The sequence below is a fragment of the Dryobates pubescens genome, chromosome 17, assembly GCF_014839835.1.
Source record: "Dryobates pubescens isolate bDryPub1 chromosome 17, bDryPub1.pri, whole genome shotgun sequence".
In the NCBI taxonomy this organism is placed as follows: Eukaryota; Metazoa; Chordata; class Aves; order Piciformes; family Picidae; genus Dryobates; species Dryobates pubescens.
Window position 1 is genome coordinate 21,255,029 of NC_071628.1, and position 19,183 is coordinate 21,274,211.

At 53.4% G+C, this 19,183-nt stretch overlaps 1 protein-coding gene across 1 annotated transcript in view; it reads right to left on the reverse strand.

Annotated features, from left to right (window-relative positions):
• Window positions 1-18,487, reverse strand: part of EDC3 (enhancer of mRNA decapping 3) — a 33,283-nt gene extending 14,796 nt beyond the window's left edge. Inside the window, exons 1-3 of the mRNA XM_009911594.2 lie at window positions 18,291-18,487; window positions 11,562-11,875; window positions 4,680-5,015 (exon numbers count right to left, since the gene is read on the reverse strand). Of these exons, the coding sequence (XP_009909896.1) occupies window positions 4,680-5,015; window positions 11,562-11,875; window positions 18,291-18,454 (814 nt within the window). The 5' untranslated portion in view covers window positions 18,455-18,487. The remainder of the gene's footprint in view (window positions 1-4,679; window positions 5,016-11,561; window positions 11,876-18,290) is intronic.
• Window positions 18,488-19,183: the final 696 nt, after the last annotated feature.

The following is a 19,183-nucleotide window of genomic DNA, read 5'->3' on the forward strand; positions in this document are numbered from 1 at the left end:
CTGAGATGTGCCCAGAAGGGCAACAAAGCTGGGGAAGGGGCTGGGGAGGAGCAGCTGAGGGAACTGGGGGTGTTTAGTTTGGAGCAAAAGAGGCTCAGGGGAGCCCCTCTGGCTTTTCACAACTCCCTGAAAGGAGGCTGGAGCCAGGTGGGGGTTGGTCTCCACTCCCTGGTAACAAGTGGCAGGACAAGAAGAAATGGCCTCAGGTTGCACCAGGGCAGGTTTAGGTTGGATATGTGGAAAGGTTTTTTTCCCCCTAAAGGGCTGTCACACCCTAAAGCAGGCTGCCCAGGGCAGCAGTGGAGTTCCTGAACCTGGAGGGACTTCAAAGCCATGCAGATATGGTGCCTCAAGGTTTAGTGCCAGGTTAATGGTTGGGGTTGATCACCTCACAGGTCCTTTCCAGCCTACAGGCCTCTTGGATCCAAGCCCTGGCAAGCTCCTTCACTTGCAGGTTTTCAGTGCTGTTTGGAACAAACCTTCATTCCCTGCAAGACTTCTAAACCCCCTGGCTAGGACACACCTACCTGACAGCATCCTGCTGCACTGAAGGGATGGTCAAGCTCTGCCTTGCACAAATCAATTGCTGTTCACCAAACTGAAAGCCCTGCAGATGAATCTTTGCAGAAGTGGCACCAGCAGCTTGCTGCTTTAACCACTGCACAAGCCTGGCTCTTTCCTAGCTCCATGGCAATGTGGCACAAAAGAGCATGGCAGGGTTCAGAGGCTCTCTCCTCTCCCACAGCCATAAGAGCTGGGTGTTAGCTCACTGCCAAGCACCAGCACCACTTTGTTTGCTGCTGGTAGAGCAGAGAGAGTCATGATTGCATCAGCCAGGTCTGTTCTAACCTCTGAGATGAGTCTAGGGTAAAGAAAGAAGAAAGAGTACTGATTGCTCTTCTAACTGGGAAGTGCTTCTGCAGGCAGCTCTTAGGAGTCCAGAGAAAAGCCTGCAGAGAGAAATCAGAAGAAGGGAGGGAAAAAGAGATTCCTGCCACAGATAAACCCAGACTCATGGGTTTGAGGGCTACCAGGACTTAGTTGATTCCAGCTCTTGGAGCTGCTACAGCTCAGCATCCTTCTTCCAGCCACTAACCAGAGCCAGCAGGATTGTTTTCCAAGGGACAGCCCATCATTACCCCAAGCACACTGAGCATCTCTGTCCCTCAGCCTGGCTCCAAGGAGCTCCAGACCCAAGGCCAGAACCAGCAGGCAAGTCACTACAGCTTCCAAAAGCAGAAGCAAACTTCAGCAGCAAACACAAAGGAAGTCACTCTCTGGGGGAGAAACCTCTAGGGAAGCACTTGGGACACTTGCACCATGGCTCAGGGGACTGTGAACGTGCCCTGCTCAGCTCCACGCCTGGGAGCTGCAGTTGCCAATGCCCTGCCCCTTGTGTGACACCACAGCTCTTCTTCAGAATTCCACAGGGGACACTAATCACCCAACAGCAGCTAATGAGGCCACCAAGACCCTGCAGCTACAGAGGGGAGTCGCTTAGCAGCCTCCCTGGGTGGGCTTTGCCAAGAGCAAAACAAGGCAGTAGCAAGGCCCTTTGGCTGGGCTGCTCCTTCAGCCCTCTGCAAACAGGCAGCTTCCACAGGGCAGGAGGAGTTCAGCAACAGCAGTGGCTGAGGGAACTGCAGTTGGTTGGAGAAAAGGAGGCTGAGGGAGACCTCCTGGCTCTCTACAGCTCCCTGAAAGGTGGCTGGAGTGAGGTGGGGGATGGTCTCTTCTCCCTAGTAGCAAGTGATAGGATTAGAGGAAACAGCCTCCAGTTGCACCGGGGGAGGTTTAGCTTGGAAGTGAGGAACAATTTCTGCCCTGGAAGAGTGGTCAAGGACTGGAACAGGCTGACCAGGGCAGGAGTGGAGTCACTGGAGGGGTTTAAAAGCCATGGAGATGTGGTGCTAAGGGACATGGTTTAGTGGTGGCCTTGGCAGTGCTGGGTTAACAGCTGGACTCGATGACCTTGGAGGTCTTTTCCGACCCTAAGGATTCTCTGATTACAGAATCACAGAGCAGCTTAGCCTGCAAGGGACCTTCCAGATTAGCCTCTCTAACCTCCCTGCCACCAGCAGGGATGTCTGTCACCTAGACTCAGCTCCTCAAGGCCTCATCCAGCCTGCCCTGGAACACTTCCAGGGATGAGGCATCCACAACCTCCCAGGCCAACCTGTTCCAGTGTCTCACCACCCTCACTGGAAAGAATTTCTCCCTAATCTCCTGTCTCCATCTCCCCTCTTCCAGCTCAAAGCCATGGCCCTTCATCCTGTCACTACAAGCCCTTGCCAAAAGTCCCTCCCCAGCTCTCCTGTAGGCCCCTTCTGGTACTGGAAGGCTGCTCTAAGGTCTGCTTGGAACCTTCACTTCTCCAGGCTGAACAGCCCAATCAAGCCACCACAGGCTTGTCACGCTCCTGAAATCAAAGCAAGGAGTCAAATGGCTCCTGCTCAGTTTCCATTCCTGTTATCCCACAATCAGCTTTGTTCCCTACCACAAAAACACTTCCTTTGTTCCCCTGGCCAAGTCCTTTTTTAATCTCAGAAACACAGCAGATAAAGCTTGTTTGGAGCTACAAGGCCCAGATCCAAGCTCACCAAAGCTGGTGAAGGGCTTGGAGAACAGGTCTGGTTAGCAGCAGCTGGGATTGTGGAGTCTGGAGGAGACTGAGGGGAGACCTCTCTGTTCTCTACAACTCTCTGAAAGGAGGCTGGAGTGAGGTGGGGGTTGGTCTCTTCTCCCTCCTACCAGCTGACAGAAGGAGAGGAAATGGCCTGAAATTGTGCCAGGAAGGTTTAGATCAGATATGAGGAAAAATGCCTTTGCTGTAAGAGCACTCAGGCATTGGAACAGACTGCCCAGGGAGGTGGTGGAGCCACTGTGCCTGGTGGTCTCCAAGAAAGGAGTGGCCACAGCACTTGGGGACAGGGTTTAGTGGCCATGCTGGTGTTAGGTCAACAGTTGGACTTGATGATCCTAGAGGGCTTTACCAACCAAACCACTCCTGAAGGCACAGCCTCATTGGCACCACGTGAAGCTGACAGCCACCCCCTGAGGAAAGCAATCCAGCACATGCTCCCCCAGGAAAGCAGCAGAGCCTGCACCCCTGTGGCTAGGGGAGGAGGAGGCAGGGGCATACTGTGATGGGTTACATCCATCCTGACTGCAGGATGGGACAGGGCTTGTGAGAGCTTTGCCCTCCCTGGAGGGGGTTTTTCCCCTGGGAAACTGAGTTAGTCTGTTCCACTCCCCCTCCCTGACCAGCAAGCCTATAAACAGGAAGACACTGCAGCCATTAGCTCTCTTTTTGGCTCCTGCCTTGCCTGGACAAGAGCTGCTGCTGCTGGCTTCCTGCTTCTCTGCCACCTGCTCAGGCCTGGGCCTCTCCTTGCTACCTCCACACCTGGTGGGCTGGTTTTGTATACTTTTATTTCCCCCTCATCCATCCTTAGAATCAACAATAAGGTTGGAAAAGACCTCAAAGATCATCAAGTGCAACCTGTCACCCAAGACCTCATGACTACTAAACCATGGCACCAAGTGCCATGTCCAGTCCCCTCTTGAAATCTTCAGGGATGGGGACTCCACCACCTCCCTGGGCAGCACATCCCAATGGCTAACAACTCTCTCTAGGAAGAACTTTCTCCTCACCTCCAGCCTAAACTTCCCCTGGCACAGCTTGAGACTGTGTCCTCTTGTTCTGGTGCTGCTTGCCTGCCTGGGAGAAGAGACCAACCCCCTCCTGGCTACAACCTCCCTTCAGGTAGTTGTAGAGAGCAATGAGGTCTCCCCTGAGCCTCCTCTTCTCCAGGCTAAGCAACCCCAGCTCCCTCAGCCTCTCCTCACAGGGCTGTGCTCAAGGCCTCTCCCCAGCCTTGTTGCCCTTCTCTGGACACCTTCAAGTCTCTCAATGTCCTTCCTAAGCTGAGGGGCCCAGAACTGGACACAGCACTCAAGGTGTGGCCTAACCAGTGCAGAGCCCAGGGGCACAATGACCTCCCTGCTCCTGCTGGCTGCACTGTTCCTGATGCAGGCCAGGATGCCCTTGGCCTTCTTGGCCCCCTGGGCACACTGCTGGCTCATGTTCAGCCAGCTGTCAATCAGTACCCTTGCTCCTTATCCCTTGTGAACCCTTCCTGTTATTGTTACATATATATAAAGTTTTCTTTAAACTTTCACCTCTCTACTTCCAGACCAACTCCAAATTATTTCTTGGTGGATTTACCTCCTCCTCTCCCCTTCCCTCCTCCCCTCCCCATCCTTTCCCCTTCCCTCCTCCCCTCCCCGTCCTTTCCCCTTCCCTCCTCCCCTCCCTGTCCTCTCCCCTTCCCTTTTATTTCACAGTCTCACACTATCTCCAAGGTTGGAAGAGACCTCAAAGATCATCAACTCCAACCTGTCACCACAGACCTCACGACTAGACCACGGCACCAAGTGCCACATCTGCTGGGCAAGAGGAGGGGGGAAGAGAGGGAGGGGTCACAGTATCACTAAGGTTGGAAGAGACCTCAAGGATCATCAAGTCCAACCTGTCACCACAGACCTCACGACTAGACCACGGCACCAGGTGCCACATCTGCTGGGCAAGAGGAGGGGGTGCAGAGCGGGAGGGATCCTCAGGCTCGCCCCCAGCTGAGCTCTCCAGCCCCAGCCGGGGCCCCAAGCGGCACACGTACCCGTGCAGAACTCCTTGTTGGCGTTGTGGGGCACGACGATCCTCCTGTAGACGATGGGCTCCGACTCCAGGATGTTCTCGTCGTGCCGGTAGCGAGCCGGCTTCTCGCTGGGCGTGCCCCGGGAGCGGGTGCCGCTGCGCCGCTCGTAGGTCTCGATCTCCTCAAAGACAGCCGCCTTGTCGAAGAGCGCCAGGTTGCCCTCGAAGTCGAAGTCGGTGTCGGGGATCTCGTCGATGTCGTCCCCGAAGCACTCGTCGTCCTTGCTCTTCATCTGCCCGTTCTTCAGGCCGCTCTTCTTGGGGGTCACCTGGTTGGGGTGGCGGCTGCTGGAGGACCCTGAACAAGACAGCCAAGCAAGCTGAAGGCCCGGGCAAAGCCGGCCCCGCCCCGCGGCTCCCGCGCGCGGCCCCGCCGCCGCTCGCGCGCCCCAGGGGCCGCGGACCTCAGCCCACTGTTAGTATCATGGTATCAGTCAGGGTTGGAAGGGACCACAAGGATCAGCTAGTTCCAACCCCCCTGCCATGGCCAGGGACACCCCACACTAGATCAGCCTGGCCAGAGCCTCAGCCAGCCTGGGCTTAAACACCTCCAGGGACGGGGCCTCAACCACCTCCCTGGACAACCCATTCCAGAGCTTCCCCACTCTCCTCTTCACATCCAGCCTGAATCTCCCCACCTCCAGCTTCATTCCATTCCCCCTAGTCCTATCACTACCTGAGCAGTCCCTCCCCAGCCTTCCTGTAGGCCCCCTTCAGATACTGGTTAGGTACGCTGACAGAGAACAGGAGGAGAGCATAGAATAGAATACACAGAATAAACCAGGTTGGAAGAGACCTTCAAGATCATCGTGTCCAACCCATCAACCAATCCAACACCACCTAAACAACTAACCCATGGCACCCAGCACCCCATCAAGTCTCCTCCTGAACACCTTCAATGATGATGACTCCACCACCTCCCCAGGCAGCCCATTCCAATGGGCAATCACTCTCTCTGTATAGAACTTCTTCCTAACATCCAACCTAAGCCTCCTCTGGTGCAGCCTGAGACTGTGTCCTCTTGTTCTGGTGCTGCTTGCCTGGGAGAAGAGACCAACCTCTGCCTGTCTACAACCTCCCTTCAGGTAGTTGTAGAGAGCAAGAAGGTCACCCCTGAGTCTCCTCTTCTCCAGGCTAAGCAACCCCAGCTCCCTCAGCCTCTCCTCACAGGGCTGTGTTCCAAACCCCTCACCAATTTCGTTGCCCTTCTCTGGACACCTTCCAGCAAGTCAATCTCCTTCCTAAACTGAGGAGCCCAGAACTGGACACAGGACTCAAGGTGTGGCCTAACCAGTGCAGTGTACAGGGGCAGAATGACCTCCCTGCTCCTGCTGGCCACACTGTTCCTGATGCAGGCCAGGATGCCATTGGCCCTCTTGGCTGCCTGGGCACACTGCTGGCTCATGTTCAGCCTACCATCGACCAGCACCCCCAGGTCCCTCTCTACCTGGCTGCTCTCCAGCCACTCTGACCCCAGCAAGGGAAGGGACTTCCAGGGACTTTCCACCAGCTCCAAGGTTAGAAAAACGAGCCTGCCCACAGCAGCAGTGTCTCTCTGCATGTTTCACAATTCATTTGGGTTGGAAAAGTCCTTTCAGATGATCAGGTTCAAGAGTTAGCCGAGCCCTGCCAGGTCGCCACTAAAGCACCACGTCTGCTCAGCTGCTGAATGCCTGCAGGGATGGGATCTCCACCAATGCCCTGGGCAGCCTGGTCCAGGCCTTGGCAACCCTTCTGGGGAAGAAACAGCTCCTCATGTCTGACCTAAAACCTCCTCTGACACAACCTGAGGCTACCTCCTCCTGACATTTGAGGACTGGATGATGCCTAGAGGTGCCTTCCAAACCCCACCACACTGGGGACTTGGCCAAGAACCCACTGAATGTCAGGTCACAGAATTCAAGACCTCCTGGTGATAAAGTGGGGTTTGGAAGAGAGGAAAGGAGACATTTCCAGTAGGCCAGCTGTGAGCAGTCATTTGCATGCAGAGCTTTGGGAGAAAGGGAAAGCTTGTTACTGACACACACACAGAGCTTCCTGCTGTAAATGAAGGATTCCCAAACCAAAGCTAACAGATAAACAACTCCAAAGGTGCACAGAACTTGGCAGGGAGCAACCAACTGCCACACCAACAAAGGAATCACATCCAGCACTGTGCTGCCAGCTGCACAGGGAATGAAAACCCCAACCAACACAACAGCCAAGTTCACAGAACGGTTTGGGGTGGAAGGGACCTTAAAGACCACCTAGTTCCAGCCCCTCTGCCATGGGCAGGGACACTTCCTCACTTCCTACTAGAGCAGCTTGCTCCAGGCCCCATCCAACCTGGCTTTCAACACTTCTAGGCCTGAAGTCTCCACAAAGTTTCTGGGTAACCTGTTCCAGCACCTCACCACCCTCCTGGGGAAGAGCTCCTTGCTAGTATCTCATCTAAATCCAGCTCCCTCGAGTCTGAGCTCTCCCAACGCTCACAAACTCCTGCTTCAAGCAATGGCCAAGGGCCTCTCAGAGGTGAGATGAATAAGCCAGAGCCTAGAGCAAACCCACCAGTGAAACCAGCCTGCTTCTCCTGTCAGCCTCAAGTGTTACAGCAACTCTGTTCTTTTACACAACAGCTTTTTTTTTCAGACTCCCTGCCAACAACTCCTTCCCCAAACAACCCTGCACCACCCTCAGCTGACCTGAAAAGCACAACACGGAGGATGGCTGCACCGCCACGCAGAGGGGCCAGGGCACACAGGCAGCTGATGTGAGCAGCCTATAAATGCTGATGGAACAAAAAAACAACCCCAAAGCTGCACTAGAAAAAGCTGTGAGAACAATGGCTGGAAAGCTCCCCAGGCTCCTCTGCAGACACCATGAATGGGAGCCAAGACTGTACCTCATCAAAACGAGCTGTGCCTGCATTGTGGTGAGCAGCTCCCTAATCCACACCAATGGGTGCCAGCTCCCAAAAGCTGCTGACCCACACACCCAGCTGGCTTCTCACAGACTGCCTGACCACCCCCTCCATGAAGCTGCACAGGACAGGCCAGAGGTTTCCAGAGAACTCTGAGCAAAGCCAGGTGATGTTCCTCTTGCCATCTGGAAAGGCAAGAGGACTAGGAGCTGATTCTGTTTAGGTGAAAGAGGAGAAGAGCCTAAAAGAGAGGACAAGGAGAGGGAAGGGGAAGTTCAGGGAAGAGAAGAGCCTAGAAGTGGGTAGAGGAAGGGAAAACTCAGGGAGAAGAGGAGCCTAAAAAGTAGGTAAAGGAAGGGAAAACTTGGAGAGGAGGAGAGCCTAAAAAGAAGGTAAGGGGAGGGAAAACTCAGGGAGAGGAGGAGAGCCTCAAAAGTGGATAAAGGAAGGGAAAACTGAGGGAGACAAGAGCCCAAAAGGTGGGTAAAGGAAGGGAAAAGTTAGGGAGAGGAGAAGAGCCTCAAAAGTGGATAAAGGAAGGGAAAACTGATGGAGAGAAGAGCCCAAAAGGTGGGTAAAGGAAGGGAAAAGTTAGGGAGAGGAGAAGAGCCTCAAAAGTAGATAAAGGAAGGGAAAAGCTGGGGAGAGGTGAAGAGTCTAAAAAGAAGGTAAGGGGAGGGAAGGGAAAACTCAGTCTCATCTCAGATTCTTCTGCCCACCAGAAGAAGTGCCCACTGCCCTCCTGGGCATAGGTGTGCCACACCAGACCAAACCATCCCCTAAAAGCTGCTATCCCCATGGCCTGACCCAAGCAGCTACAGCATGCCAGATCTTCCAGCCCAGCTCCCTTCAGCTGGCAGCTTCCAGCCCCTCTGCCCTGCATGTGGTGGCATGAAGCCCCCTAAGGAGAGCAGCACATGGCTCCACCATCAAGCTGGCAGCTTGATGCCACCCAGACTGGCACCTCCCTCAGAAGATAAAACAATGCTTCCCAAGCTTTTCTTCTTTCTTAGGGGGGGAAAAAAACCCCAACAAACAAAACCCATTTCACACAGAGCACACAAGCAACTGTAAAGCCCCTAGCAAGCTGGCTGCCTTCCTGTGAGATCCTTGGCATGAAGGAGCTTGGTGCCAGCACAGCACACAAGCCATTGTGAAACCTGCCTTGGCATTTGTTGTTTACTGATTCCTGTCACACAAGGACTCTGAAGAGGGAGCTCTGCCCCTGGCTTAGCACGCTAAAGGGCACCAGGAGGTCAGCTTCCAGCTGTGCTAAACCTTGCATGACTTCAGCTCCAGATGACACCTCAGCCAGTTCCTCCCCAGCTGCCTGTAACCACCATCTCCACAGAGCCAGAACCTCCTCCACCCCCCCTCCCAAGACACACATCATCTGCCCAGATGTTCAAACAGACCCATTTGAGAGGGTAAGAGTTCACTTCACCTCATTTACTCTAACCTGAACCCAAGCTCACATTAAGCTACACCTAGCACTTTGCCCAACTTGGTTAGAAGTCTGTGAAACAAAACCTGACCTGCTGTTGTGCTTATGCAAAACCAAGAAGGTTCTCTACTGAGGCCACATCTGGAGTCCTGTGCCTAGTTCTGGGCTCTCCAGTTCAAGAGGGGCAGGGAACTGCTGGAGAGAGTGCAGGGGAGGCTACAAAGATGCTGAGGGACCTGGAGCATCTCTGTGAGGAGGAAAGGCTGAGGCATGGGGCTGTTGAGACTGAAGAAGAGCAGCCCCAGAGGGATCTGAGCAATGCTCAGCAAGAGCTAAAGGGTGGGAGGCAAGAGGACGGGGCCAGAGTCTTCTCAGTGGTGCCCAGGGACAGGGCAAGAAACTGAAACCCAGGAGGTTCCATCTGAACAGGAGATAAAAATTCTTTGGTGTGAGGCTGCTGGAGGCCTGGAGCAGGCTGCCCAGAGAGGTTGTGGAGTCTCCTTCTCTGGAGAGGTTCCAAACCTGCCTGTGATGCTGAGCAAGCTGCTGTGAGTGACCCTGCTTTGTGAGTGGGGGTTGGACTGGATGATCTCCAGAGGTCCCTTCCAGCCCCCAGCATGCTGGAATCCCATTCCAGTCATAGAAAAATGCTGAATATATCCTAACATTTCAGTAACTTCATGGTGAAGATCTGGAAGAGGAGCCTCAGCCAGGGGACTTTGAGACAAAAAGATGCCCAGCTGTGGCACAGCATGAGAACTGGCTGAAGGGTTTTGTGGAGAGGGATAATAAACCCATGGGATCCTTGGCTTTGAGCCCTACTGATGGTATCTGTACATCACCCTCATTAGGGCCCTGAATTTGTATCTTTGACAACACAGCACAGCATTTGTGGTGCTGCAATGGGTTATGGCTCAACAGGCTCTGAACAGGAAAGCTTTAGAGTATTGCAGGTTGTTTCCAGTTCCTTTCAGAGGGAAAAGGGAGGCTGCCAAGTGGGCAGGCTTCAAACAGGGAAGGAGGAAATCATCCTAACCAGAATTAGTCATCTCTCTACAGTTTCTCACACTGGATGGTGAAGCAGAAGAAGCCACAGGGGAGATATTCCCTGTCACACCCTACCTAAACTCCAATAGGTGTCAGCCATGCTTCTCTCAGAGCTCCTATGGTGAAGAACACACCAGCATGCTGCTCTTTGCACCCTCAAGATGATGAGATTCCATCACCAGCTCATCACAACAGATTTAAAGATGAGTGCCAGCTGTCTGCCCTTGTAATACTTTGAGGCACAGCATGTTAAGTCTCCCTTCTCCCTACTTAGCTTCCTCTTCTCCAGACCTTCGGGAGGCAATATGAGTGTAAGAGTGAGCAAACAAGTTTCCAGCACTGTTTGTCCAACTGAGGTAGAAATGCACTAAGAGCTTGCCACAGGCTTTCACACATCTCCTGGAAAAACATGGGGGTTGCTGCCTCTCTCTACTCTAAAGCTTCAAATTCCAAGAGTATTGGCTTCACTGAAAGAAAAACCACAGAATCCTTGAGCTTGGGAAAGGCTTTTAAGATCATCAAGCCCAACCATCAACACTGCCAAGTCCCTTGCTAAACCATGTCCCACAGCACCACACCTACACAGCTATTAAAACCCTCCAGGGATGGTGACTCCACCACTGCCCTGGGCAGCCTCTTCCAGGCCTTGAAAACCCTTTCACTGACAAAATTGTTCCTCATGTCCCACCTTTAATTGCCCTGGTGCAAGTTGAGGCCATTTCCTCTTGTCCTGTACTTGTTACTAGGGAGAGGAGACCAACCCCTACCTCACTCCAACCTCCTTTCAGGAAGTTGTTGAGAGCAATGAGGTCTCCCTTCAGGCTCCAGGCTGAACAGCCCCAGTTCCCTCAGCTGTTCCTCACCACATCTGTCCTCCACCAGCTTCACTGACCTTTTCTCCACCATCTGAATGACCTTCTTGTACTTAGAAGGGTAACAAGAGAAGGGCAGTGTGGCTGGGGAGAGGCCTTGAGCACAGCCCTGTGAGGAGAGGCTGAGGGAGCTGGGGTTGCTCAGCCTGGAGAAGAGGAGGCTCAGGGGAGACCTTCTTGCTCTCTCCAACTCCCTGAAGGGAGGCTGTAGCCAGGAGGGGGTTGGTCTCTTCTCCCAGGCAGGCAAGCAGCCCCAGAACAAGAAGACACAGTCTCAAACTGTGCCAGGGGAAGTTTAGGCTGGAGGTGAGGAGAAAGTTCTTCCCAGAGAGAGTTGTTAGCCATTGGGATGTGCTGCCCAGAGAGGTGGTGGAGTCCCCATCCCTGGAGGTGTTCAAGAGGGGATTGGACGCGGCACTTGGTGCCATGGTTGAGTTAGTCACGAGGTCTTGGGTGACAGGTTGGCCTTGATGATCTTTGAGGTCTCTTCCAACCTTATTGATTCTGTCATTCTATTCTAGAAACATCATGGCTGCAGGAGGCCAGGAGCAGGCTGAGGGGGGAGGGGGAGCAGCTACTCACAGGAGTTGTGCCTGCGGCGGAAGCCTTTGGACTGGCTCAGGGTTTCCACGTGTCGATCCATGTAGCTCTTGGAGCACTGCTGTTGTGGAGAGATGATGATGTCCTGGTTCTTCATGTCTGTCCTCCTGGGGATGCTCTGCGGGGCACTGCTGGAGATGGGCTTCTTTAGCACCTTCCCAGTGCCATTGTGACTGGGACCCACTTGGCACCCGACCCCGGGGACGCCGGTCTCTGCCTGCTGCAGCTCCCCGCACTGCCTGCTGTCCCCAGGCCCTGGGATCTCCAGGATTTTCAGCTCAGTGATGTCACCTGCCCTAAAAAAAACAAAACAAAACAAAAAAAAAGGAAAAGAAACCCAGAAATTCAGGAATTAAGCATTCAAGGTACCTTTTCAAGAAACAACCCCTCGAGAGATCGAGTCCAACCCCCCTGCCAAAAGCACGAACGGCAGCTAGAAACCCCTGCAGGTTACCTCAAGGCTTCTGAGAGGACAGAATAGAACAGGACAGAACAGTACAGAATAGAACAGGACAGGTTGGAAGAGACCTTCAAGATCATTGCATCCAATGCCACCTGCTCAACTAACCCATGGCACCAAGCACCCCATCAAGTCTCCTCCTGAACACCTCCAGTGATGGTGACTCCACCACCTCCCCGGGCAGCACATTCCCATGGGCAATCACTCTCTCTCTGTAGAATTTCCTCTTAACATCCAGTCTGAACTTCCCCTGGCACAGCTTGAGACTGTGTCCTCTTGTTCCGGCGCTGCTTGCTTGGGAGAAGAGACCAACCCCCACCTGGCTACAACCTCCCTTCAGGGAGTTGCAGAGAGCAATAAGGTCTCCCCTGAGCCTCCTCCAGGCTAAGCAACCCCAGCTCCCTCAGCCTCTCCTCACAGGGCTGTGTTCCAAGCCCCTCACCAACTTTGTTGCCCTTCTCTGGACACCTTCCAGCAAGTCAACCTCCTTCCTAAACTGAGGGGCCCAGAACTGGACACAGGACTCAAGGTGTGGCCTAACCAGTGCAGTGTACAGGGGCAGAATGACCTCCCTGCTCCTGCTGGCCACACTGTTCCTGATGCAGGCCAGGATGTCATTGGCCCTCTTGGCTGCCTGGGCACACTGCAGGCTCATGTTCAGCTGCTGTCCCTTTCTGCCTGGCTGCTTTCAGCCACTCTGACCCCAGCCTGTAGCACTGCATGGGGTTGTTGTGGCCAATGTGCAGAACCTGGCACTTGGACGTGTTCAATCTCCTGTCCATCTGTCCAGCCTGTCGAGGTCCCTCTGCAGAGCCTCTCCACCCTCCAGCAGATCAACTCCTGCCCCCAGCTTGGTGTCATCTGCACATTTACTGCTGATGGACTCAATGCCCTCATCCAGATCATCAATAAAGATGTTAAAGTGCATGGGATGTTCAGAATTAGGTCAGCAAAATTCTCCATGCAAGGTTAATAAGAGAAATTGTACATACTCCTGGGTATGCACTAGCAGAGAAAATGAACACTGCCAATACCTAATTTTGGTATCTCACATACAAGGTTGTTCTAAATAGAGAAAGCTAACAGCCCTTGGCAATGACAAGAGCTTCACTGAGTTCAAGCATTAAGGACTGCATTCTCCCCAGCCTGTTTTTCAAGCAATTTGCATCATAAATCATGGTTTATAAGCTTGAAAGTATTCAATACAGGCCTAACTCTGCTACCCATTAAAGTGACCCATACAGTTCTGTTCTCATTACCATTGAAGGTGTCCAGAGAAGGGCAAGGAGGCTGGGGAGAGGCCTTGAGCACAGCCCTGTGAGGAGAGGCTGAGGGAGCTGGGGTTGCTTAGCCTGCAGAAGAGGAGGCTCAGGGGAGACCTCATTGCCCTCTACAACTACCTGAAGGGAGGTTGTAGGCAGGAGGGGGTTGGTCTCTTCTGCCAGGCAACCAGCACCAGAACAAGAGGACACAGTCTCAAGCTGCACTAGGGGAAGTTTAGGCTGGAGGTGAGGAGGAAGTTTGTCACAGAGAGAGTTGTTAGCCATTGGAATGTGCTGCCCAGGGAGGTTGTGGAGTCACTGTCCCTGGAGGTGTTCAAGAGGGGACTGGATGTGGCCCTTGGTGCCATGGTTTGGTGGTGACAGGTTGGACTTGATGATCTTTGAGGTCTCTTCCAACCTTGGTGATTCTGTGATTACTGGCAAGAGAGACAGAGAAGAGACAAGTCACCTGTATACAGTAACAGAAAACCCCCACAACCCTCCCTTAAGGTAAAGTTCATGAACAAGCAGTAAACTGGGAAATGTCAGATTTAAGCCTCAGGGTCCATAAGGTGCAACCCAGCCCTTTGTGCATATGTACTGTGCTGGAGCCTAGTTATACACCTTACACCATAGTATCACAGAATCAGTCAGGGTTGGAAGGGACCACAAGGATCATCCAGTTCCAACCCCCCTGCCATGGGCAGGGACACTCCACACTAGATCAGCCTGGCCACAGCCTCAGCCAGCCTGGGCTTAAACACCTCCAGGGACAGAGCCTCAACCACCTCCCTGGACAACCCATTCCAGGGCTTCACCACTCTCATGGGGAAGAACTTCCTCCTCACCTCCAGCCTGAATCTCCCCACCTCCAGCTTCATTCCATTCCCCCTAGTCCTATCCCTGCCTGAGATCCTGAGCAGTCCCTCCCCAGCCTTCTTGTAGCCCCCTTCAGATCCTGGAAGGCCACAATGAGGTCACCTCAGAGCCTTCTCTTCTCCAGACTGAACAGCCCCAACTCCTTCACAGTCTCACAGTATAACTAAGGTTGGAAGAGACCTCGAGGATCATCAAGACCAACCTGTCTCCACAGACCTCACAGCAGAGCAGCTCCAGCCCTCTGCTCATCCTCCTGGCCCTTCTCTGGACACCTTCCAGCACATACTTTTAGTCAGTTCATATCACACCAAGCTGCTGGTGCTGACACATAGTGTTTCATCTGGTCCTCACCACTGTGTCTGTGGACCTCCTTGGAGTGCAGACTCCTAACATGCTTTAGAGGCAAAGTTAGCCATTTCCTCCCAGTGGTTTTTATGGAGCTCATGACAGGTTGGACTTGGTGCTCTTTGAGGTCCTTTCCAACCTTATTGATTCTATGATTCTAAGAAAAATGGGCAACACTGGACAATGGAGGGGGGGTGGGGGGAATAAAGGTGGGAAAGAGGGAGGGGGGAAATGGGGATTTTAATACTGGGACACACTCAGGATATTTCCACAGGCATCAAATCAGTTCACTGAAATAAAGCTTCCAACTAACAACTTGAATCTTTCTGCACTGCACCTGGATTTTGCTTGAAAGGTTCTGGTTCCCAGCTTGCAAAGAGGAACCAGCCAAGCAGAAAATGGCAACAGCAGCCCCAGACCTCTGCAGGAATCTCTGTTAATTTACCAGTTTCTAGATAATATCATTAACCCCAGAGCCTTGAGGCTTTTCTTCCTTTGAATCCATTTCTACAGCAAGCTACCCTTGGATTAGTGCAGTTCATGCTCAGACAAGGATGCTGCTTCCTCAGAAAAGGGAGAAAGAGAGCAAAAAAAGTGGCCCTGGGCAGGAGCCAAATTGAAACAAAGAAGTGGTTACAAAGGCCTCTGTTGGCACTTGACTGCAAGAAGTGCACCAGGAATTAGCATCTTCTGCTGTGAACTTCAGCAGTGTTTGTCCAGCTGAAAGAGAAGAGCACTGACAGCTTGCTACAGGCTTTCACACATCTCCTGGAAGAATATGGCCATTGTTTTTCCCCTACTCTGGATTCTTTGCAGCTTGGAATCTGAAGATTCCTTTTCATTAAAAATAGAAGAGTCATTAAGGCTGGAAAAGGCCTTTGAGATCATCAAGTCCAACCATTAACCCAACACTGCCAAGTGTATTGCTAAACCACGTCCCTCAACACCACATGTAAAAAGTCTCTTAAATCTTTCCAGGCATGGTGGTCCCTCCACTTCCCTGGAGAACCTCTTCCAGTGCTTGACAAACCTTCAGGGCAGAAATTCTTCCCTGTGTCCAACCTAAACCTACCCTGCTGCCACTTGAGAGTATTTTCTCTTGTCACTAGGGAGACCAAGCCCCACCACACCCCAACCTCCTTTCAGGGAGCTGTAGAGAGCAATGAGGTCTCCCCTCAGCCTCCTTTTCTCCAGGCTGAACAGTTCCCTCAGCTGCTCCTCACCAGCCCTGCTCTCCAGACCCTCTCCCAGCTTGGTTGCCCTTCTCTGGATATGCTTCAGCCCCTCAAGGTCCTTCTTGGAGTGAGGGCCCCAAAACTGAACCCCACCTTTGAGGTGTGGTGACTCAGAGTCAGAACTACCATAACACACCAGGTAAGAGGAAAACACTCAGTGACAAGTGACCATTCTCTGTTCTCTGAGCACACTGTTAGCAGGGGCTGGAGGAAAAGGCCTCCTGAGAGCTGCACTACTGCTGAGTAGACTCAGCTTTTTGCTTTAAAACTCTGTCCTATCTACAGTGAGGAAAGAACATGGCAAGAGAGAGGGGTGAGGGAGTTAGTTGTAAGAATATCACTTAATCAGAGAATCATCAAGGCTGGAAAAGACCTCTAAGATCATCAAGTCTAACCACCAACCCCACACCACCACAGCCACTAAACCATGTCCCCAGGTGCCATGGCCCCGTGTTTCTTCCTGGGATGGTGACTCCAGCACCTCCCTGGGCAGCCTGTTCCAATGCCTGAGCCCCCTTGCAGGGGAGAAATTTTCCCTAATATCTGATCTAAACCTTCCTGGCACAATTTCAGGCCATTTCTTCTCATTCTATCACCTGGCACTTGAGAGAAGAGACCAACCCCCAGCCTTGCTCCAACCTCCTTTCAGGGAGCTGTAGAGGGCAATAAGGTCTCCTCTCAATCTGTTCTCCAGACTAAGCCATCCCAGTTTCCTCAGCTGCTCCTCACCAGACCTATTCTCCAGACCTTTCATCTAATGGTACCAGGGCACTAATTTTAATTGATCTACCACTCTGCTTTCCCTCTTTTAACTACATGCTGAGGGCCAGGCTTTAACACAAGCTGCTCTCCATCATTTTCCTCCAGTCCTGGCTCACCAGAGAGGTCCCAGATGACTGGAAACTGACCAGTGTGGTCCCCATCCACAAGAAGGGTCAGATGGAGGAACCTGGAAACTCCAGGCCTGGCAGCCTGACCTCAGTGCCAGGGAAAGTGATAGAGCAGATTATTCTGGGGGCAATAACTGCACCTGAAGGATGGCCAAGGGCTCAGGTCCAGACAGCATGGATTTAGGAAGGGCAGGTCCTGCCTCTCCAACCTGATCTTCTATGCCCAGGTGACTGCCTGGTGGATGTGGGGCAGGCTGTGGATGTGGCCTGCCTGGACCTCAGCAAGGCCTTTGACACTGTCCCCCACAGCAAACTGCTGGCCAAGCTGTCAGCCCCTGGCTGGGACAGCAGCTCTCTGAGCTGGGTTAGGAACTGGCTGGAGGCTGAGCCCAGAGAGTGGTGGTGAATGGTGCCACAGCCAGCTGGCAGCCAGGCACCAGTGGTGTGCCCCAGGGATCAGTGCTGGGCCCCAGCCTGTTCAATATCATTATTGATAATCTGGAGGAGGGGATTGAGTCAGTCATCAGTAAATGTGCAGATGACACAAGGTTGGGAGCAGGAGTTGATCTGTTAGAGGGCAGAAGGTCTCTGCAGAGGGACCTTGCCAGGCTGGACAGATGGGCAGAGGCCAACAGGATGGCATTCAACAAGTCCAAGGGCCAGGGGCTGCACTTTGGCCACAGCAACCCCAGGCAGAGCTACAGGCTGGGGGCAGAGTGGCTGAGAGCTGCCAAACAGAGAGGGACCTGGGGGTGCTGAGTGACAGCTGCTGAACATGAGCCAGCAGTGTGCCCAGGGGGCCAAGAAGGCCAAGGGCATCCTGGCCTGCATCAGGAACAGTGTGGCCAGCAGGAGCAGTGAAGGCATTGTGCCCCTGGACTCTGCACTGGTTAGGCCACACCTTGAGTGCTGTGTCCAGTTCTGGGCCCCTCAGCTTAGGAAGGACATTGAGAGACTTGAAGGTGTCCAGAGAAGGGCAACAAGGCTGGGGAGAGGCCTTGAGCACAGCCCTGTGAGGAGAGGCTGAGGGAGCTGGGGTTGCTTAGCCTGGAGAAGAGGAGGCTCAGGGGAGACCTCATTGCTCTCTCCAACTCCCTGAAGGGAGGTTGTAGCCAGGAAGGGGTTGGTCTCTTCTCCCAGGCAAGCAGCACCAGAACAAGAGGACACAGTCTTAAACGGTGCCAGGGGAAGTTTAGACTCAAGGTGAGGAGAAAGTTCTTCACTGAGAGAGTAATTCATCATTGGAATGTGCTGCCCAGGGAGGTGGTGGAGTCCCCATCCCTGGAGGTGTTCAAGAGGGGATTGGATGTGGCCCTTGGTGCCATGGTCTAGTCATGAGGTCTGTGGTGACAGGGTGGACTCGGTGATCTTTGAGGTCTCTTCCAACCTTAGTGATACAAATAACTCCAAGTGTGAGCTACAGCACTTGTAACACAAGAAGTGCAGAGCCAGGAGACAAATCTCCTGCACACAAACCAGCAGCAGAAACATGAGAGGCACTTTCTCGTGCAAAGACACTGGGGAGCAGCAGGGAGATTTAAGGCAAAGAGCTCATTTGGTGGGGGGGGGGAACCCAGACCAAAGCACCACAGGCCTTGCATGGAAAGAGGCAGGAGAAAAGAAAACAAACAGATACTAACCTGAAGGTGACTTCTGGCACGAGGCACTTGACCCCATTGTGGAAGGGCCTTGTCAGGGAGATGGTCTGGCTGACCTGATCCACAGCAGACACTCGTCCCTGGTAGACTCCCAAGCTCTCCCCACAGTTAATTGAGACGATGCTCCCCAGCCAGTCCGTAGCCATGCTGCTGGCACACAGCTGCTGCAAAGAGACACAGGCCTGCCTGTGACAAGGGGCACAAAGTGACAACCTGAATCACCATTCCCCCAGCCCAAGAACCTGGCTCCCATCCAGGCTCTGATACCTCAGGCTCCCTCTTCTTTGTGGGGTGGAGAGAACGCCCTCCCCCACACCAAGCACCGGGGAAATCCCTGGAAGGGGCTTTGCCTGTATGGCTGTTTGTGATACAGCATGGTGGGAGCTAGGAAGCACCTCTGGAGATCATCCAGTCCAGCCCCCTGCTAAAGCAGGGTCACCCACAGCAGCTTGCTCAGCAGCACAATGCCCAGAGGGGGTTGGAATCTCTCCAGAGAAGACTCCACAACCTCCCTGAGCAGCCTGCTCCAGGCCTCCAGCACCTCACACCAAACAAGTTTCTCCTCCTCTTCAGATGGAGCCTCCTGGGTTCCAGTTTGTGCCCATTGCTCCTTGTCCTGTCACTGGGCACCACTGACAAGAGTCTGGCCCCATCCTCTTGCCTCCCACCCTTCAGCTCTTGCTGAGCATTGCTCAGATCCCCTCTGGGGCTGTTCTCCTAAAGGCTCAAGAGCCCCAGCGCTCCCAGCCTTTCCCTCTCACAGAGATGTTCCTGGCCCCTCTGTAGCCTGGACTCTGTCCAGTAGCTCCCTGTCTCTCTTGAACTCAGGGGTCCAGAACTGGACACAACACTCCAGAGGTGGCCTCACTAGGGCA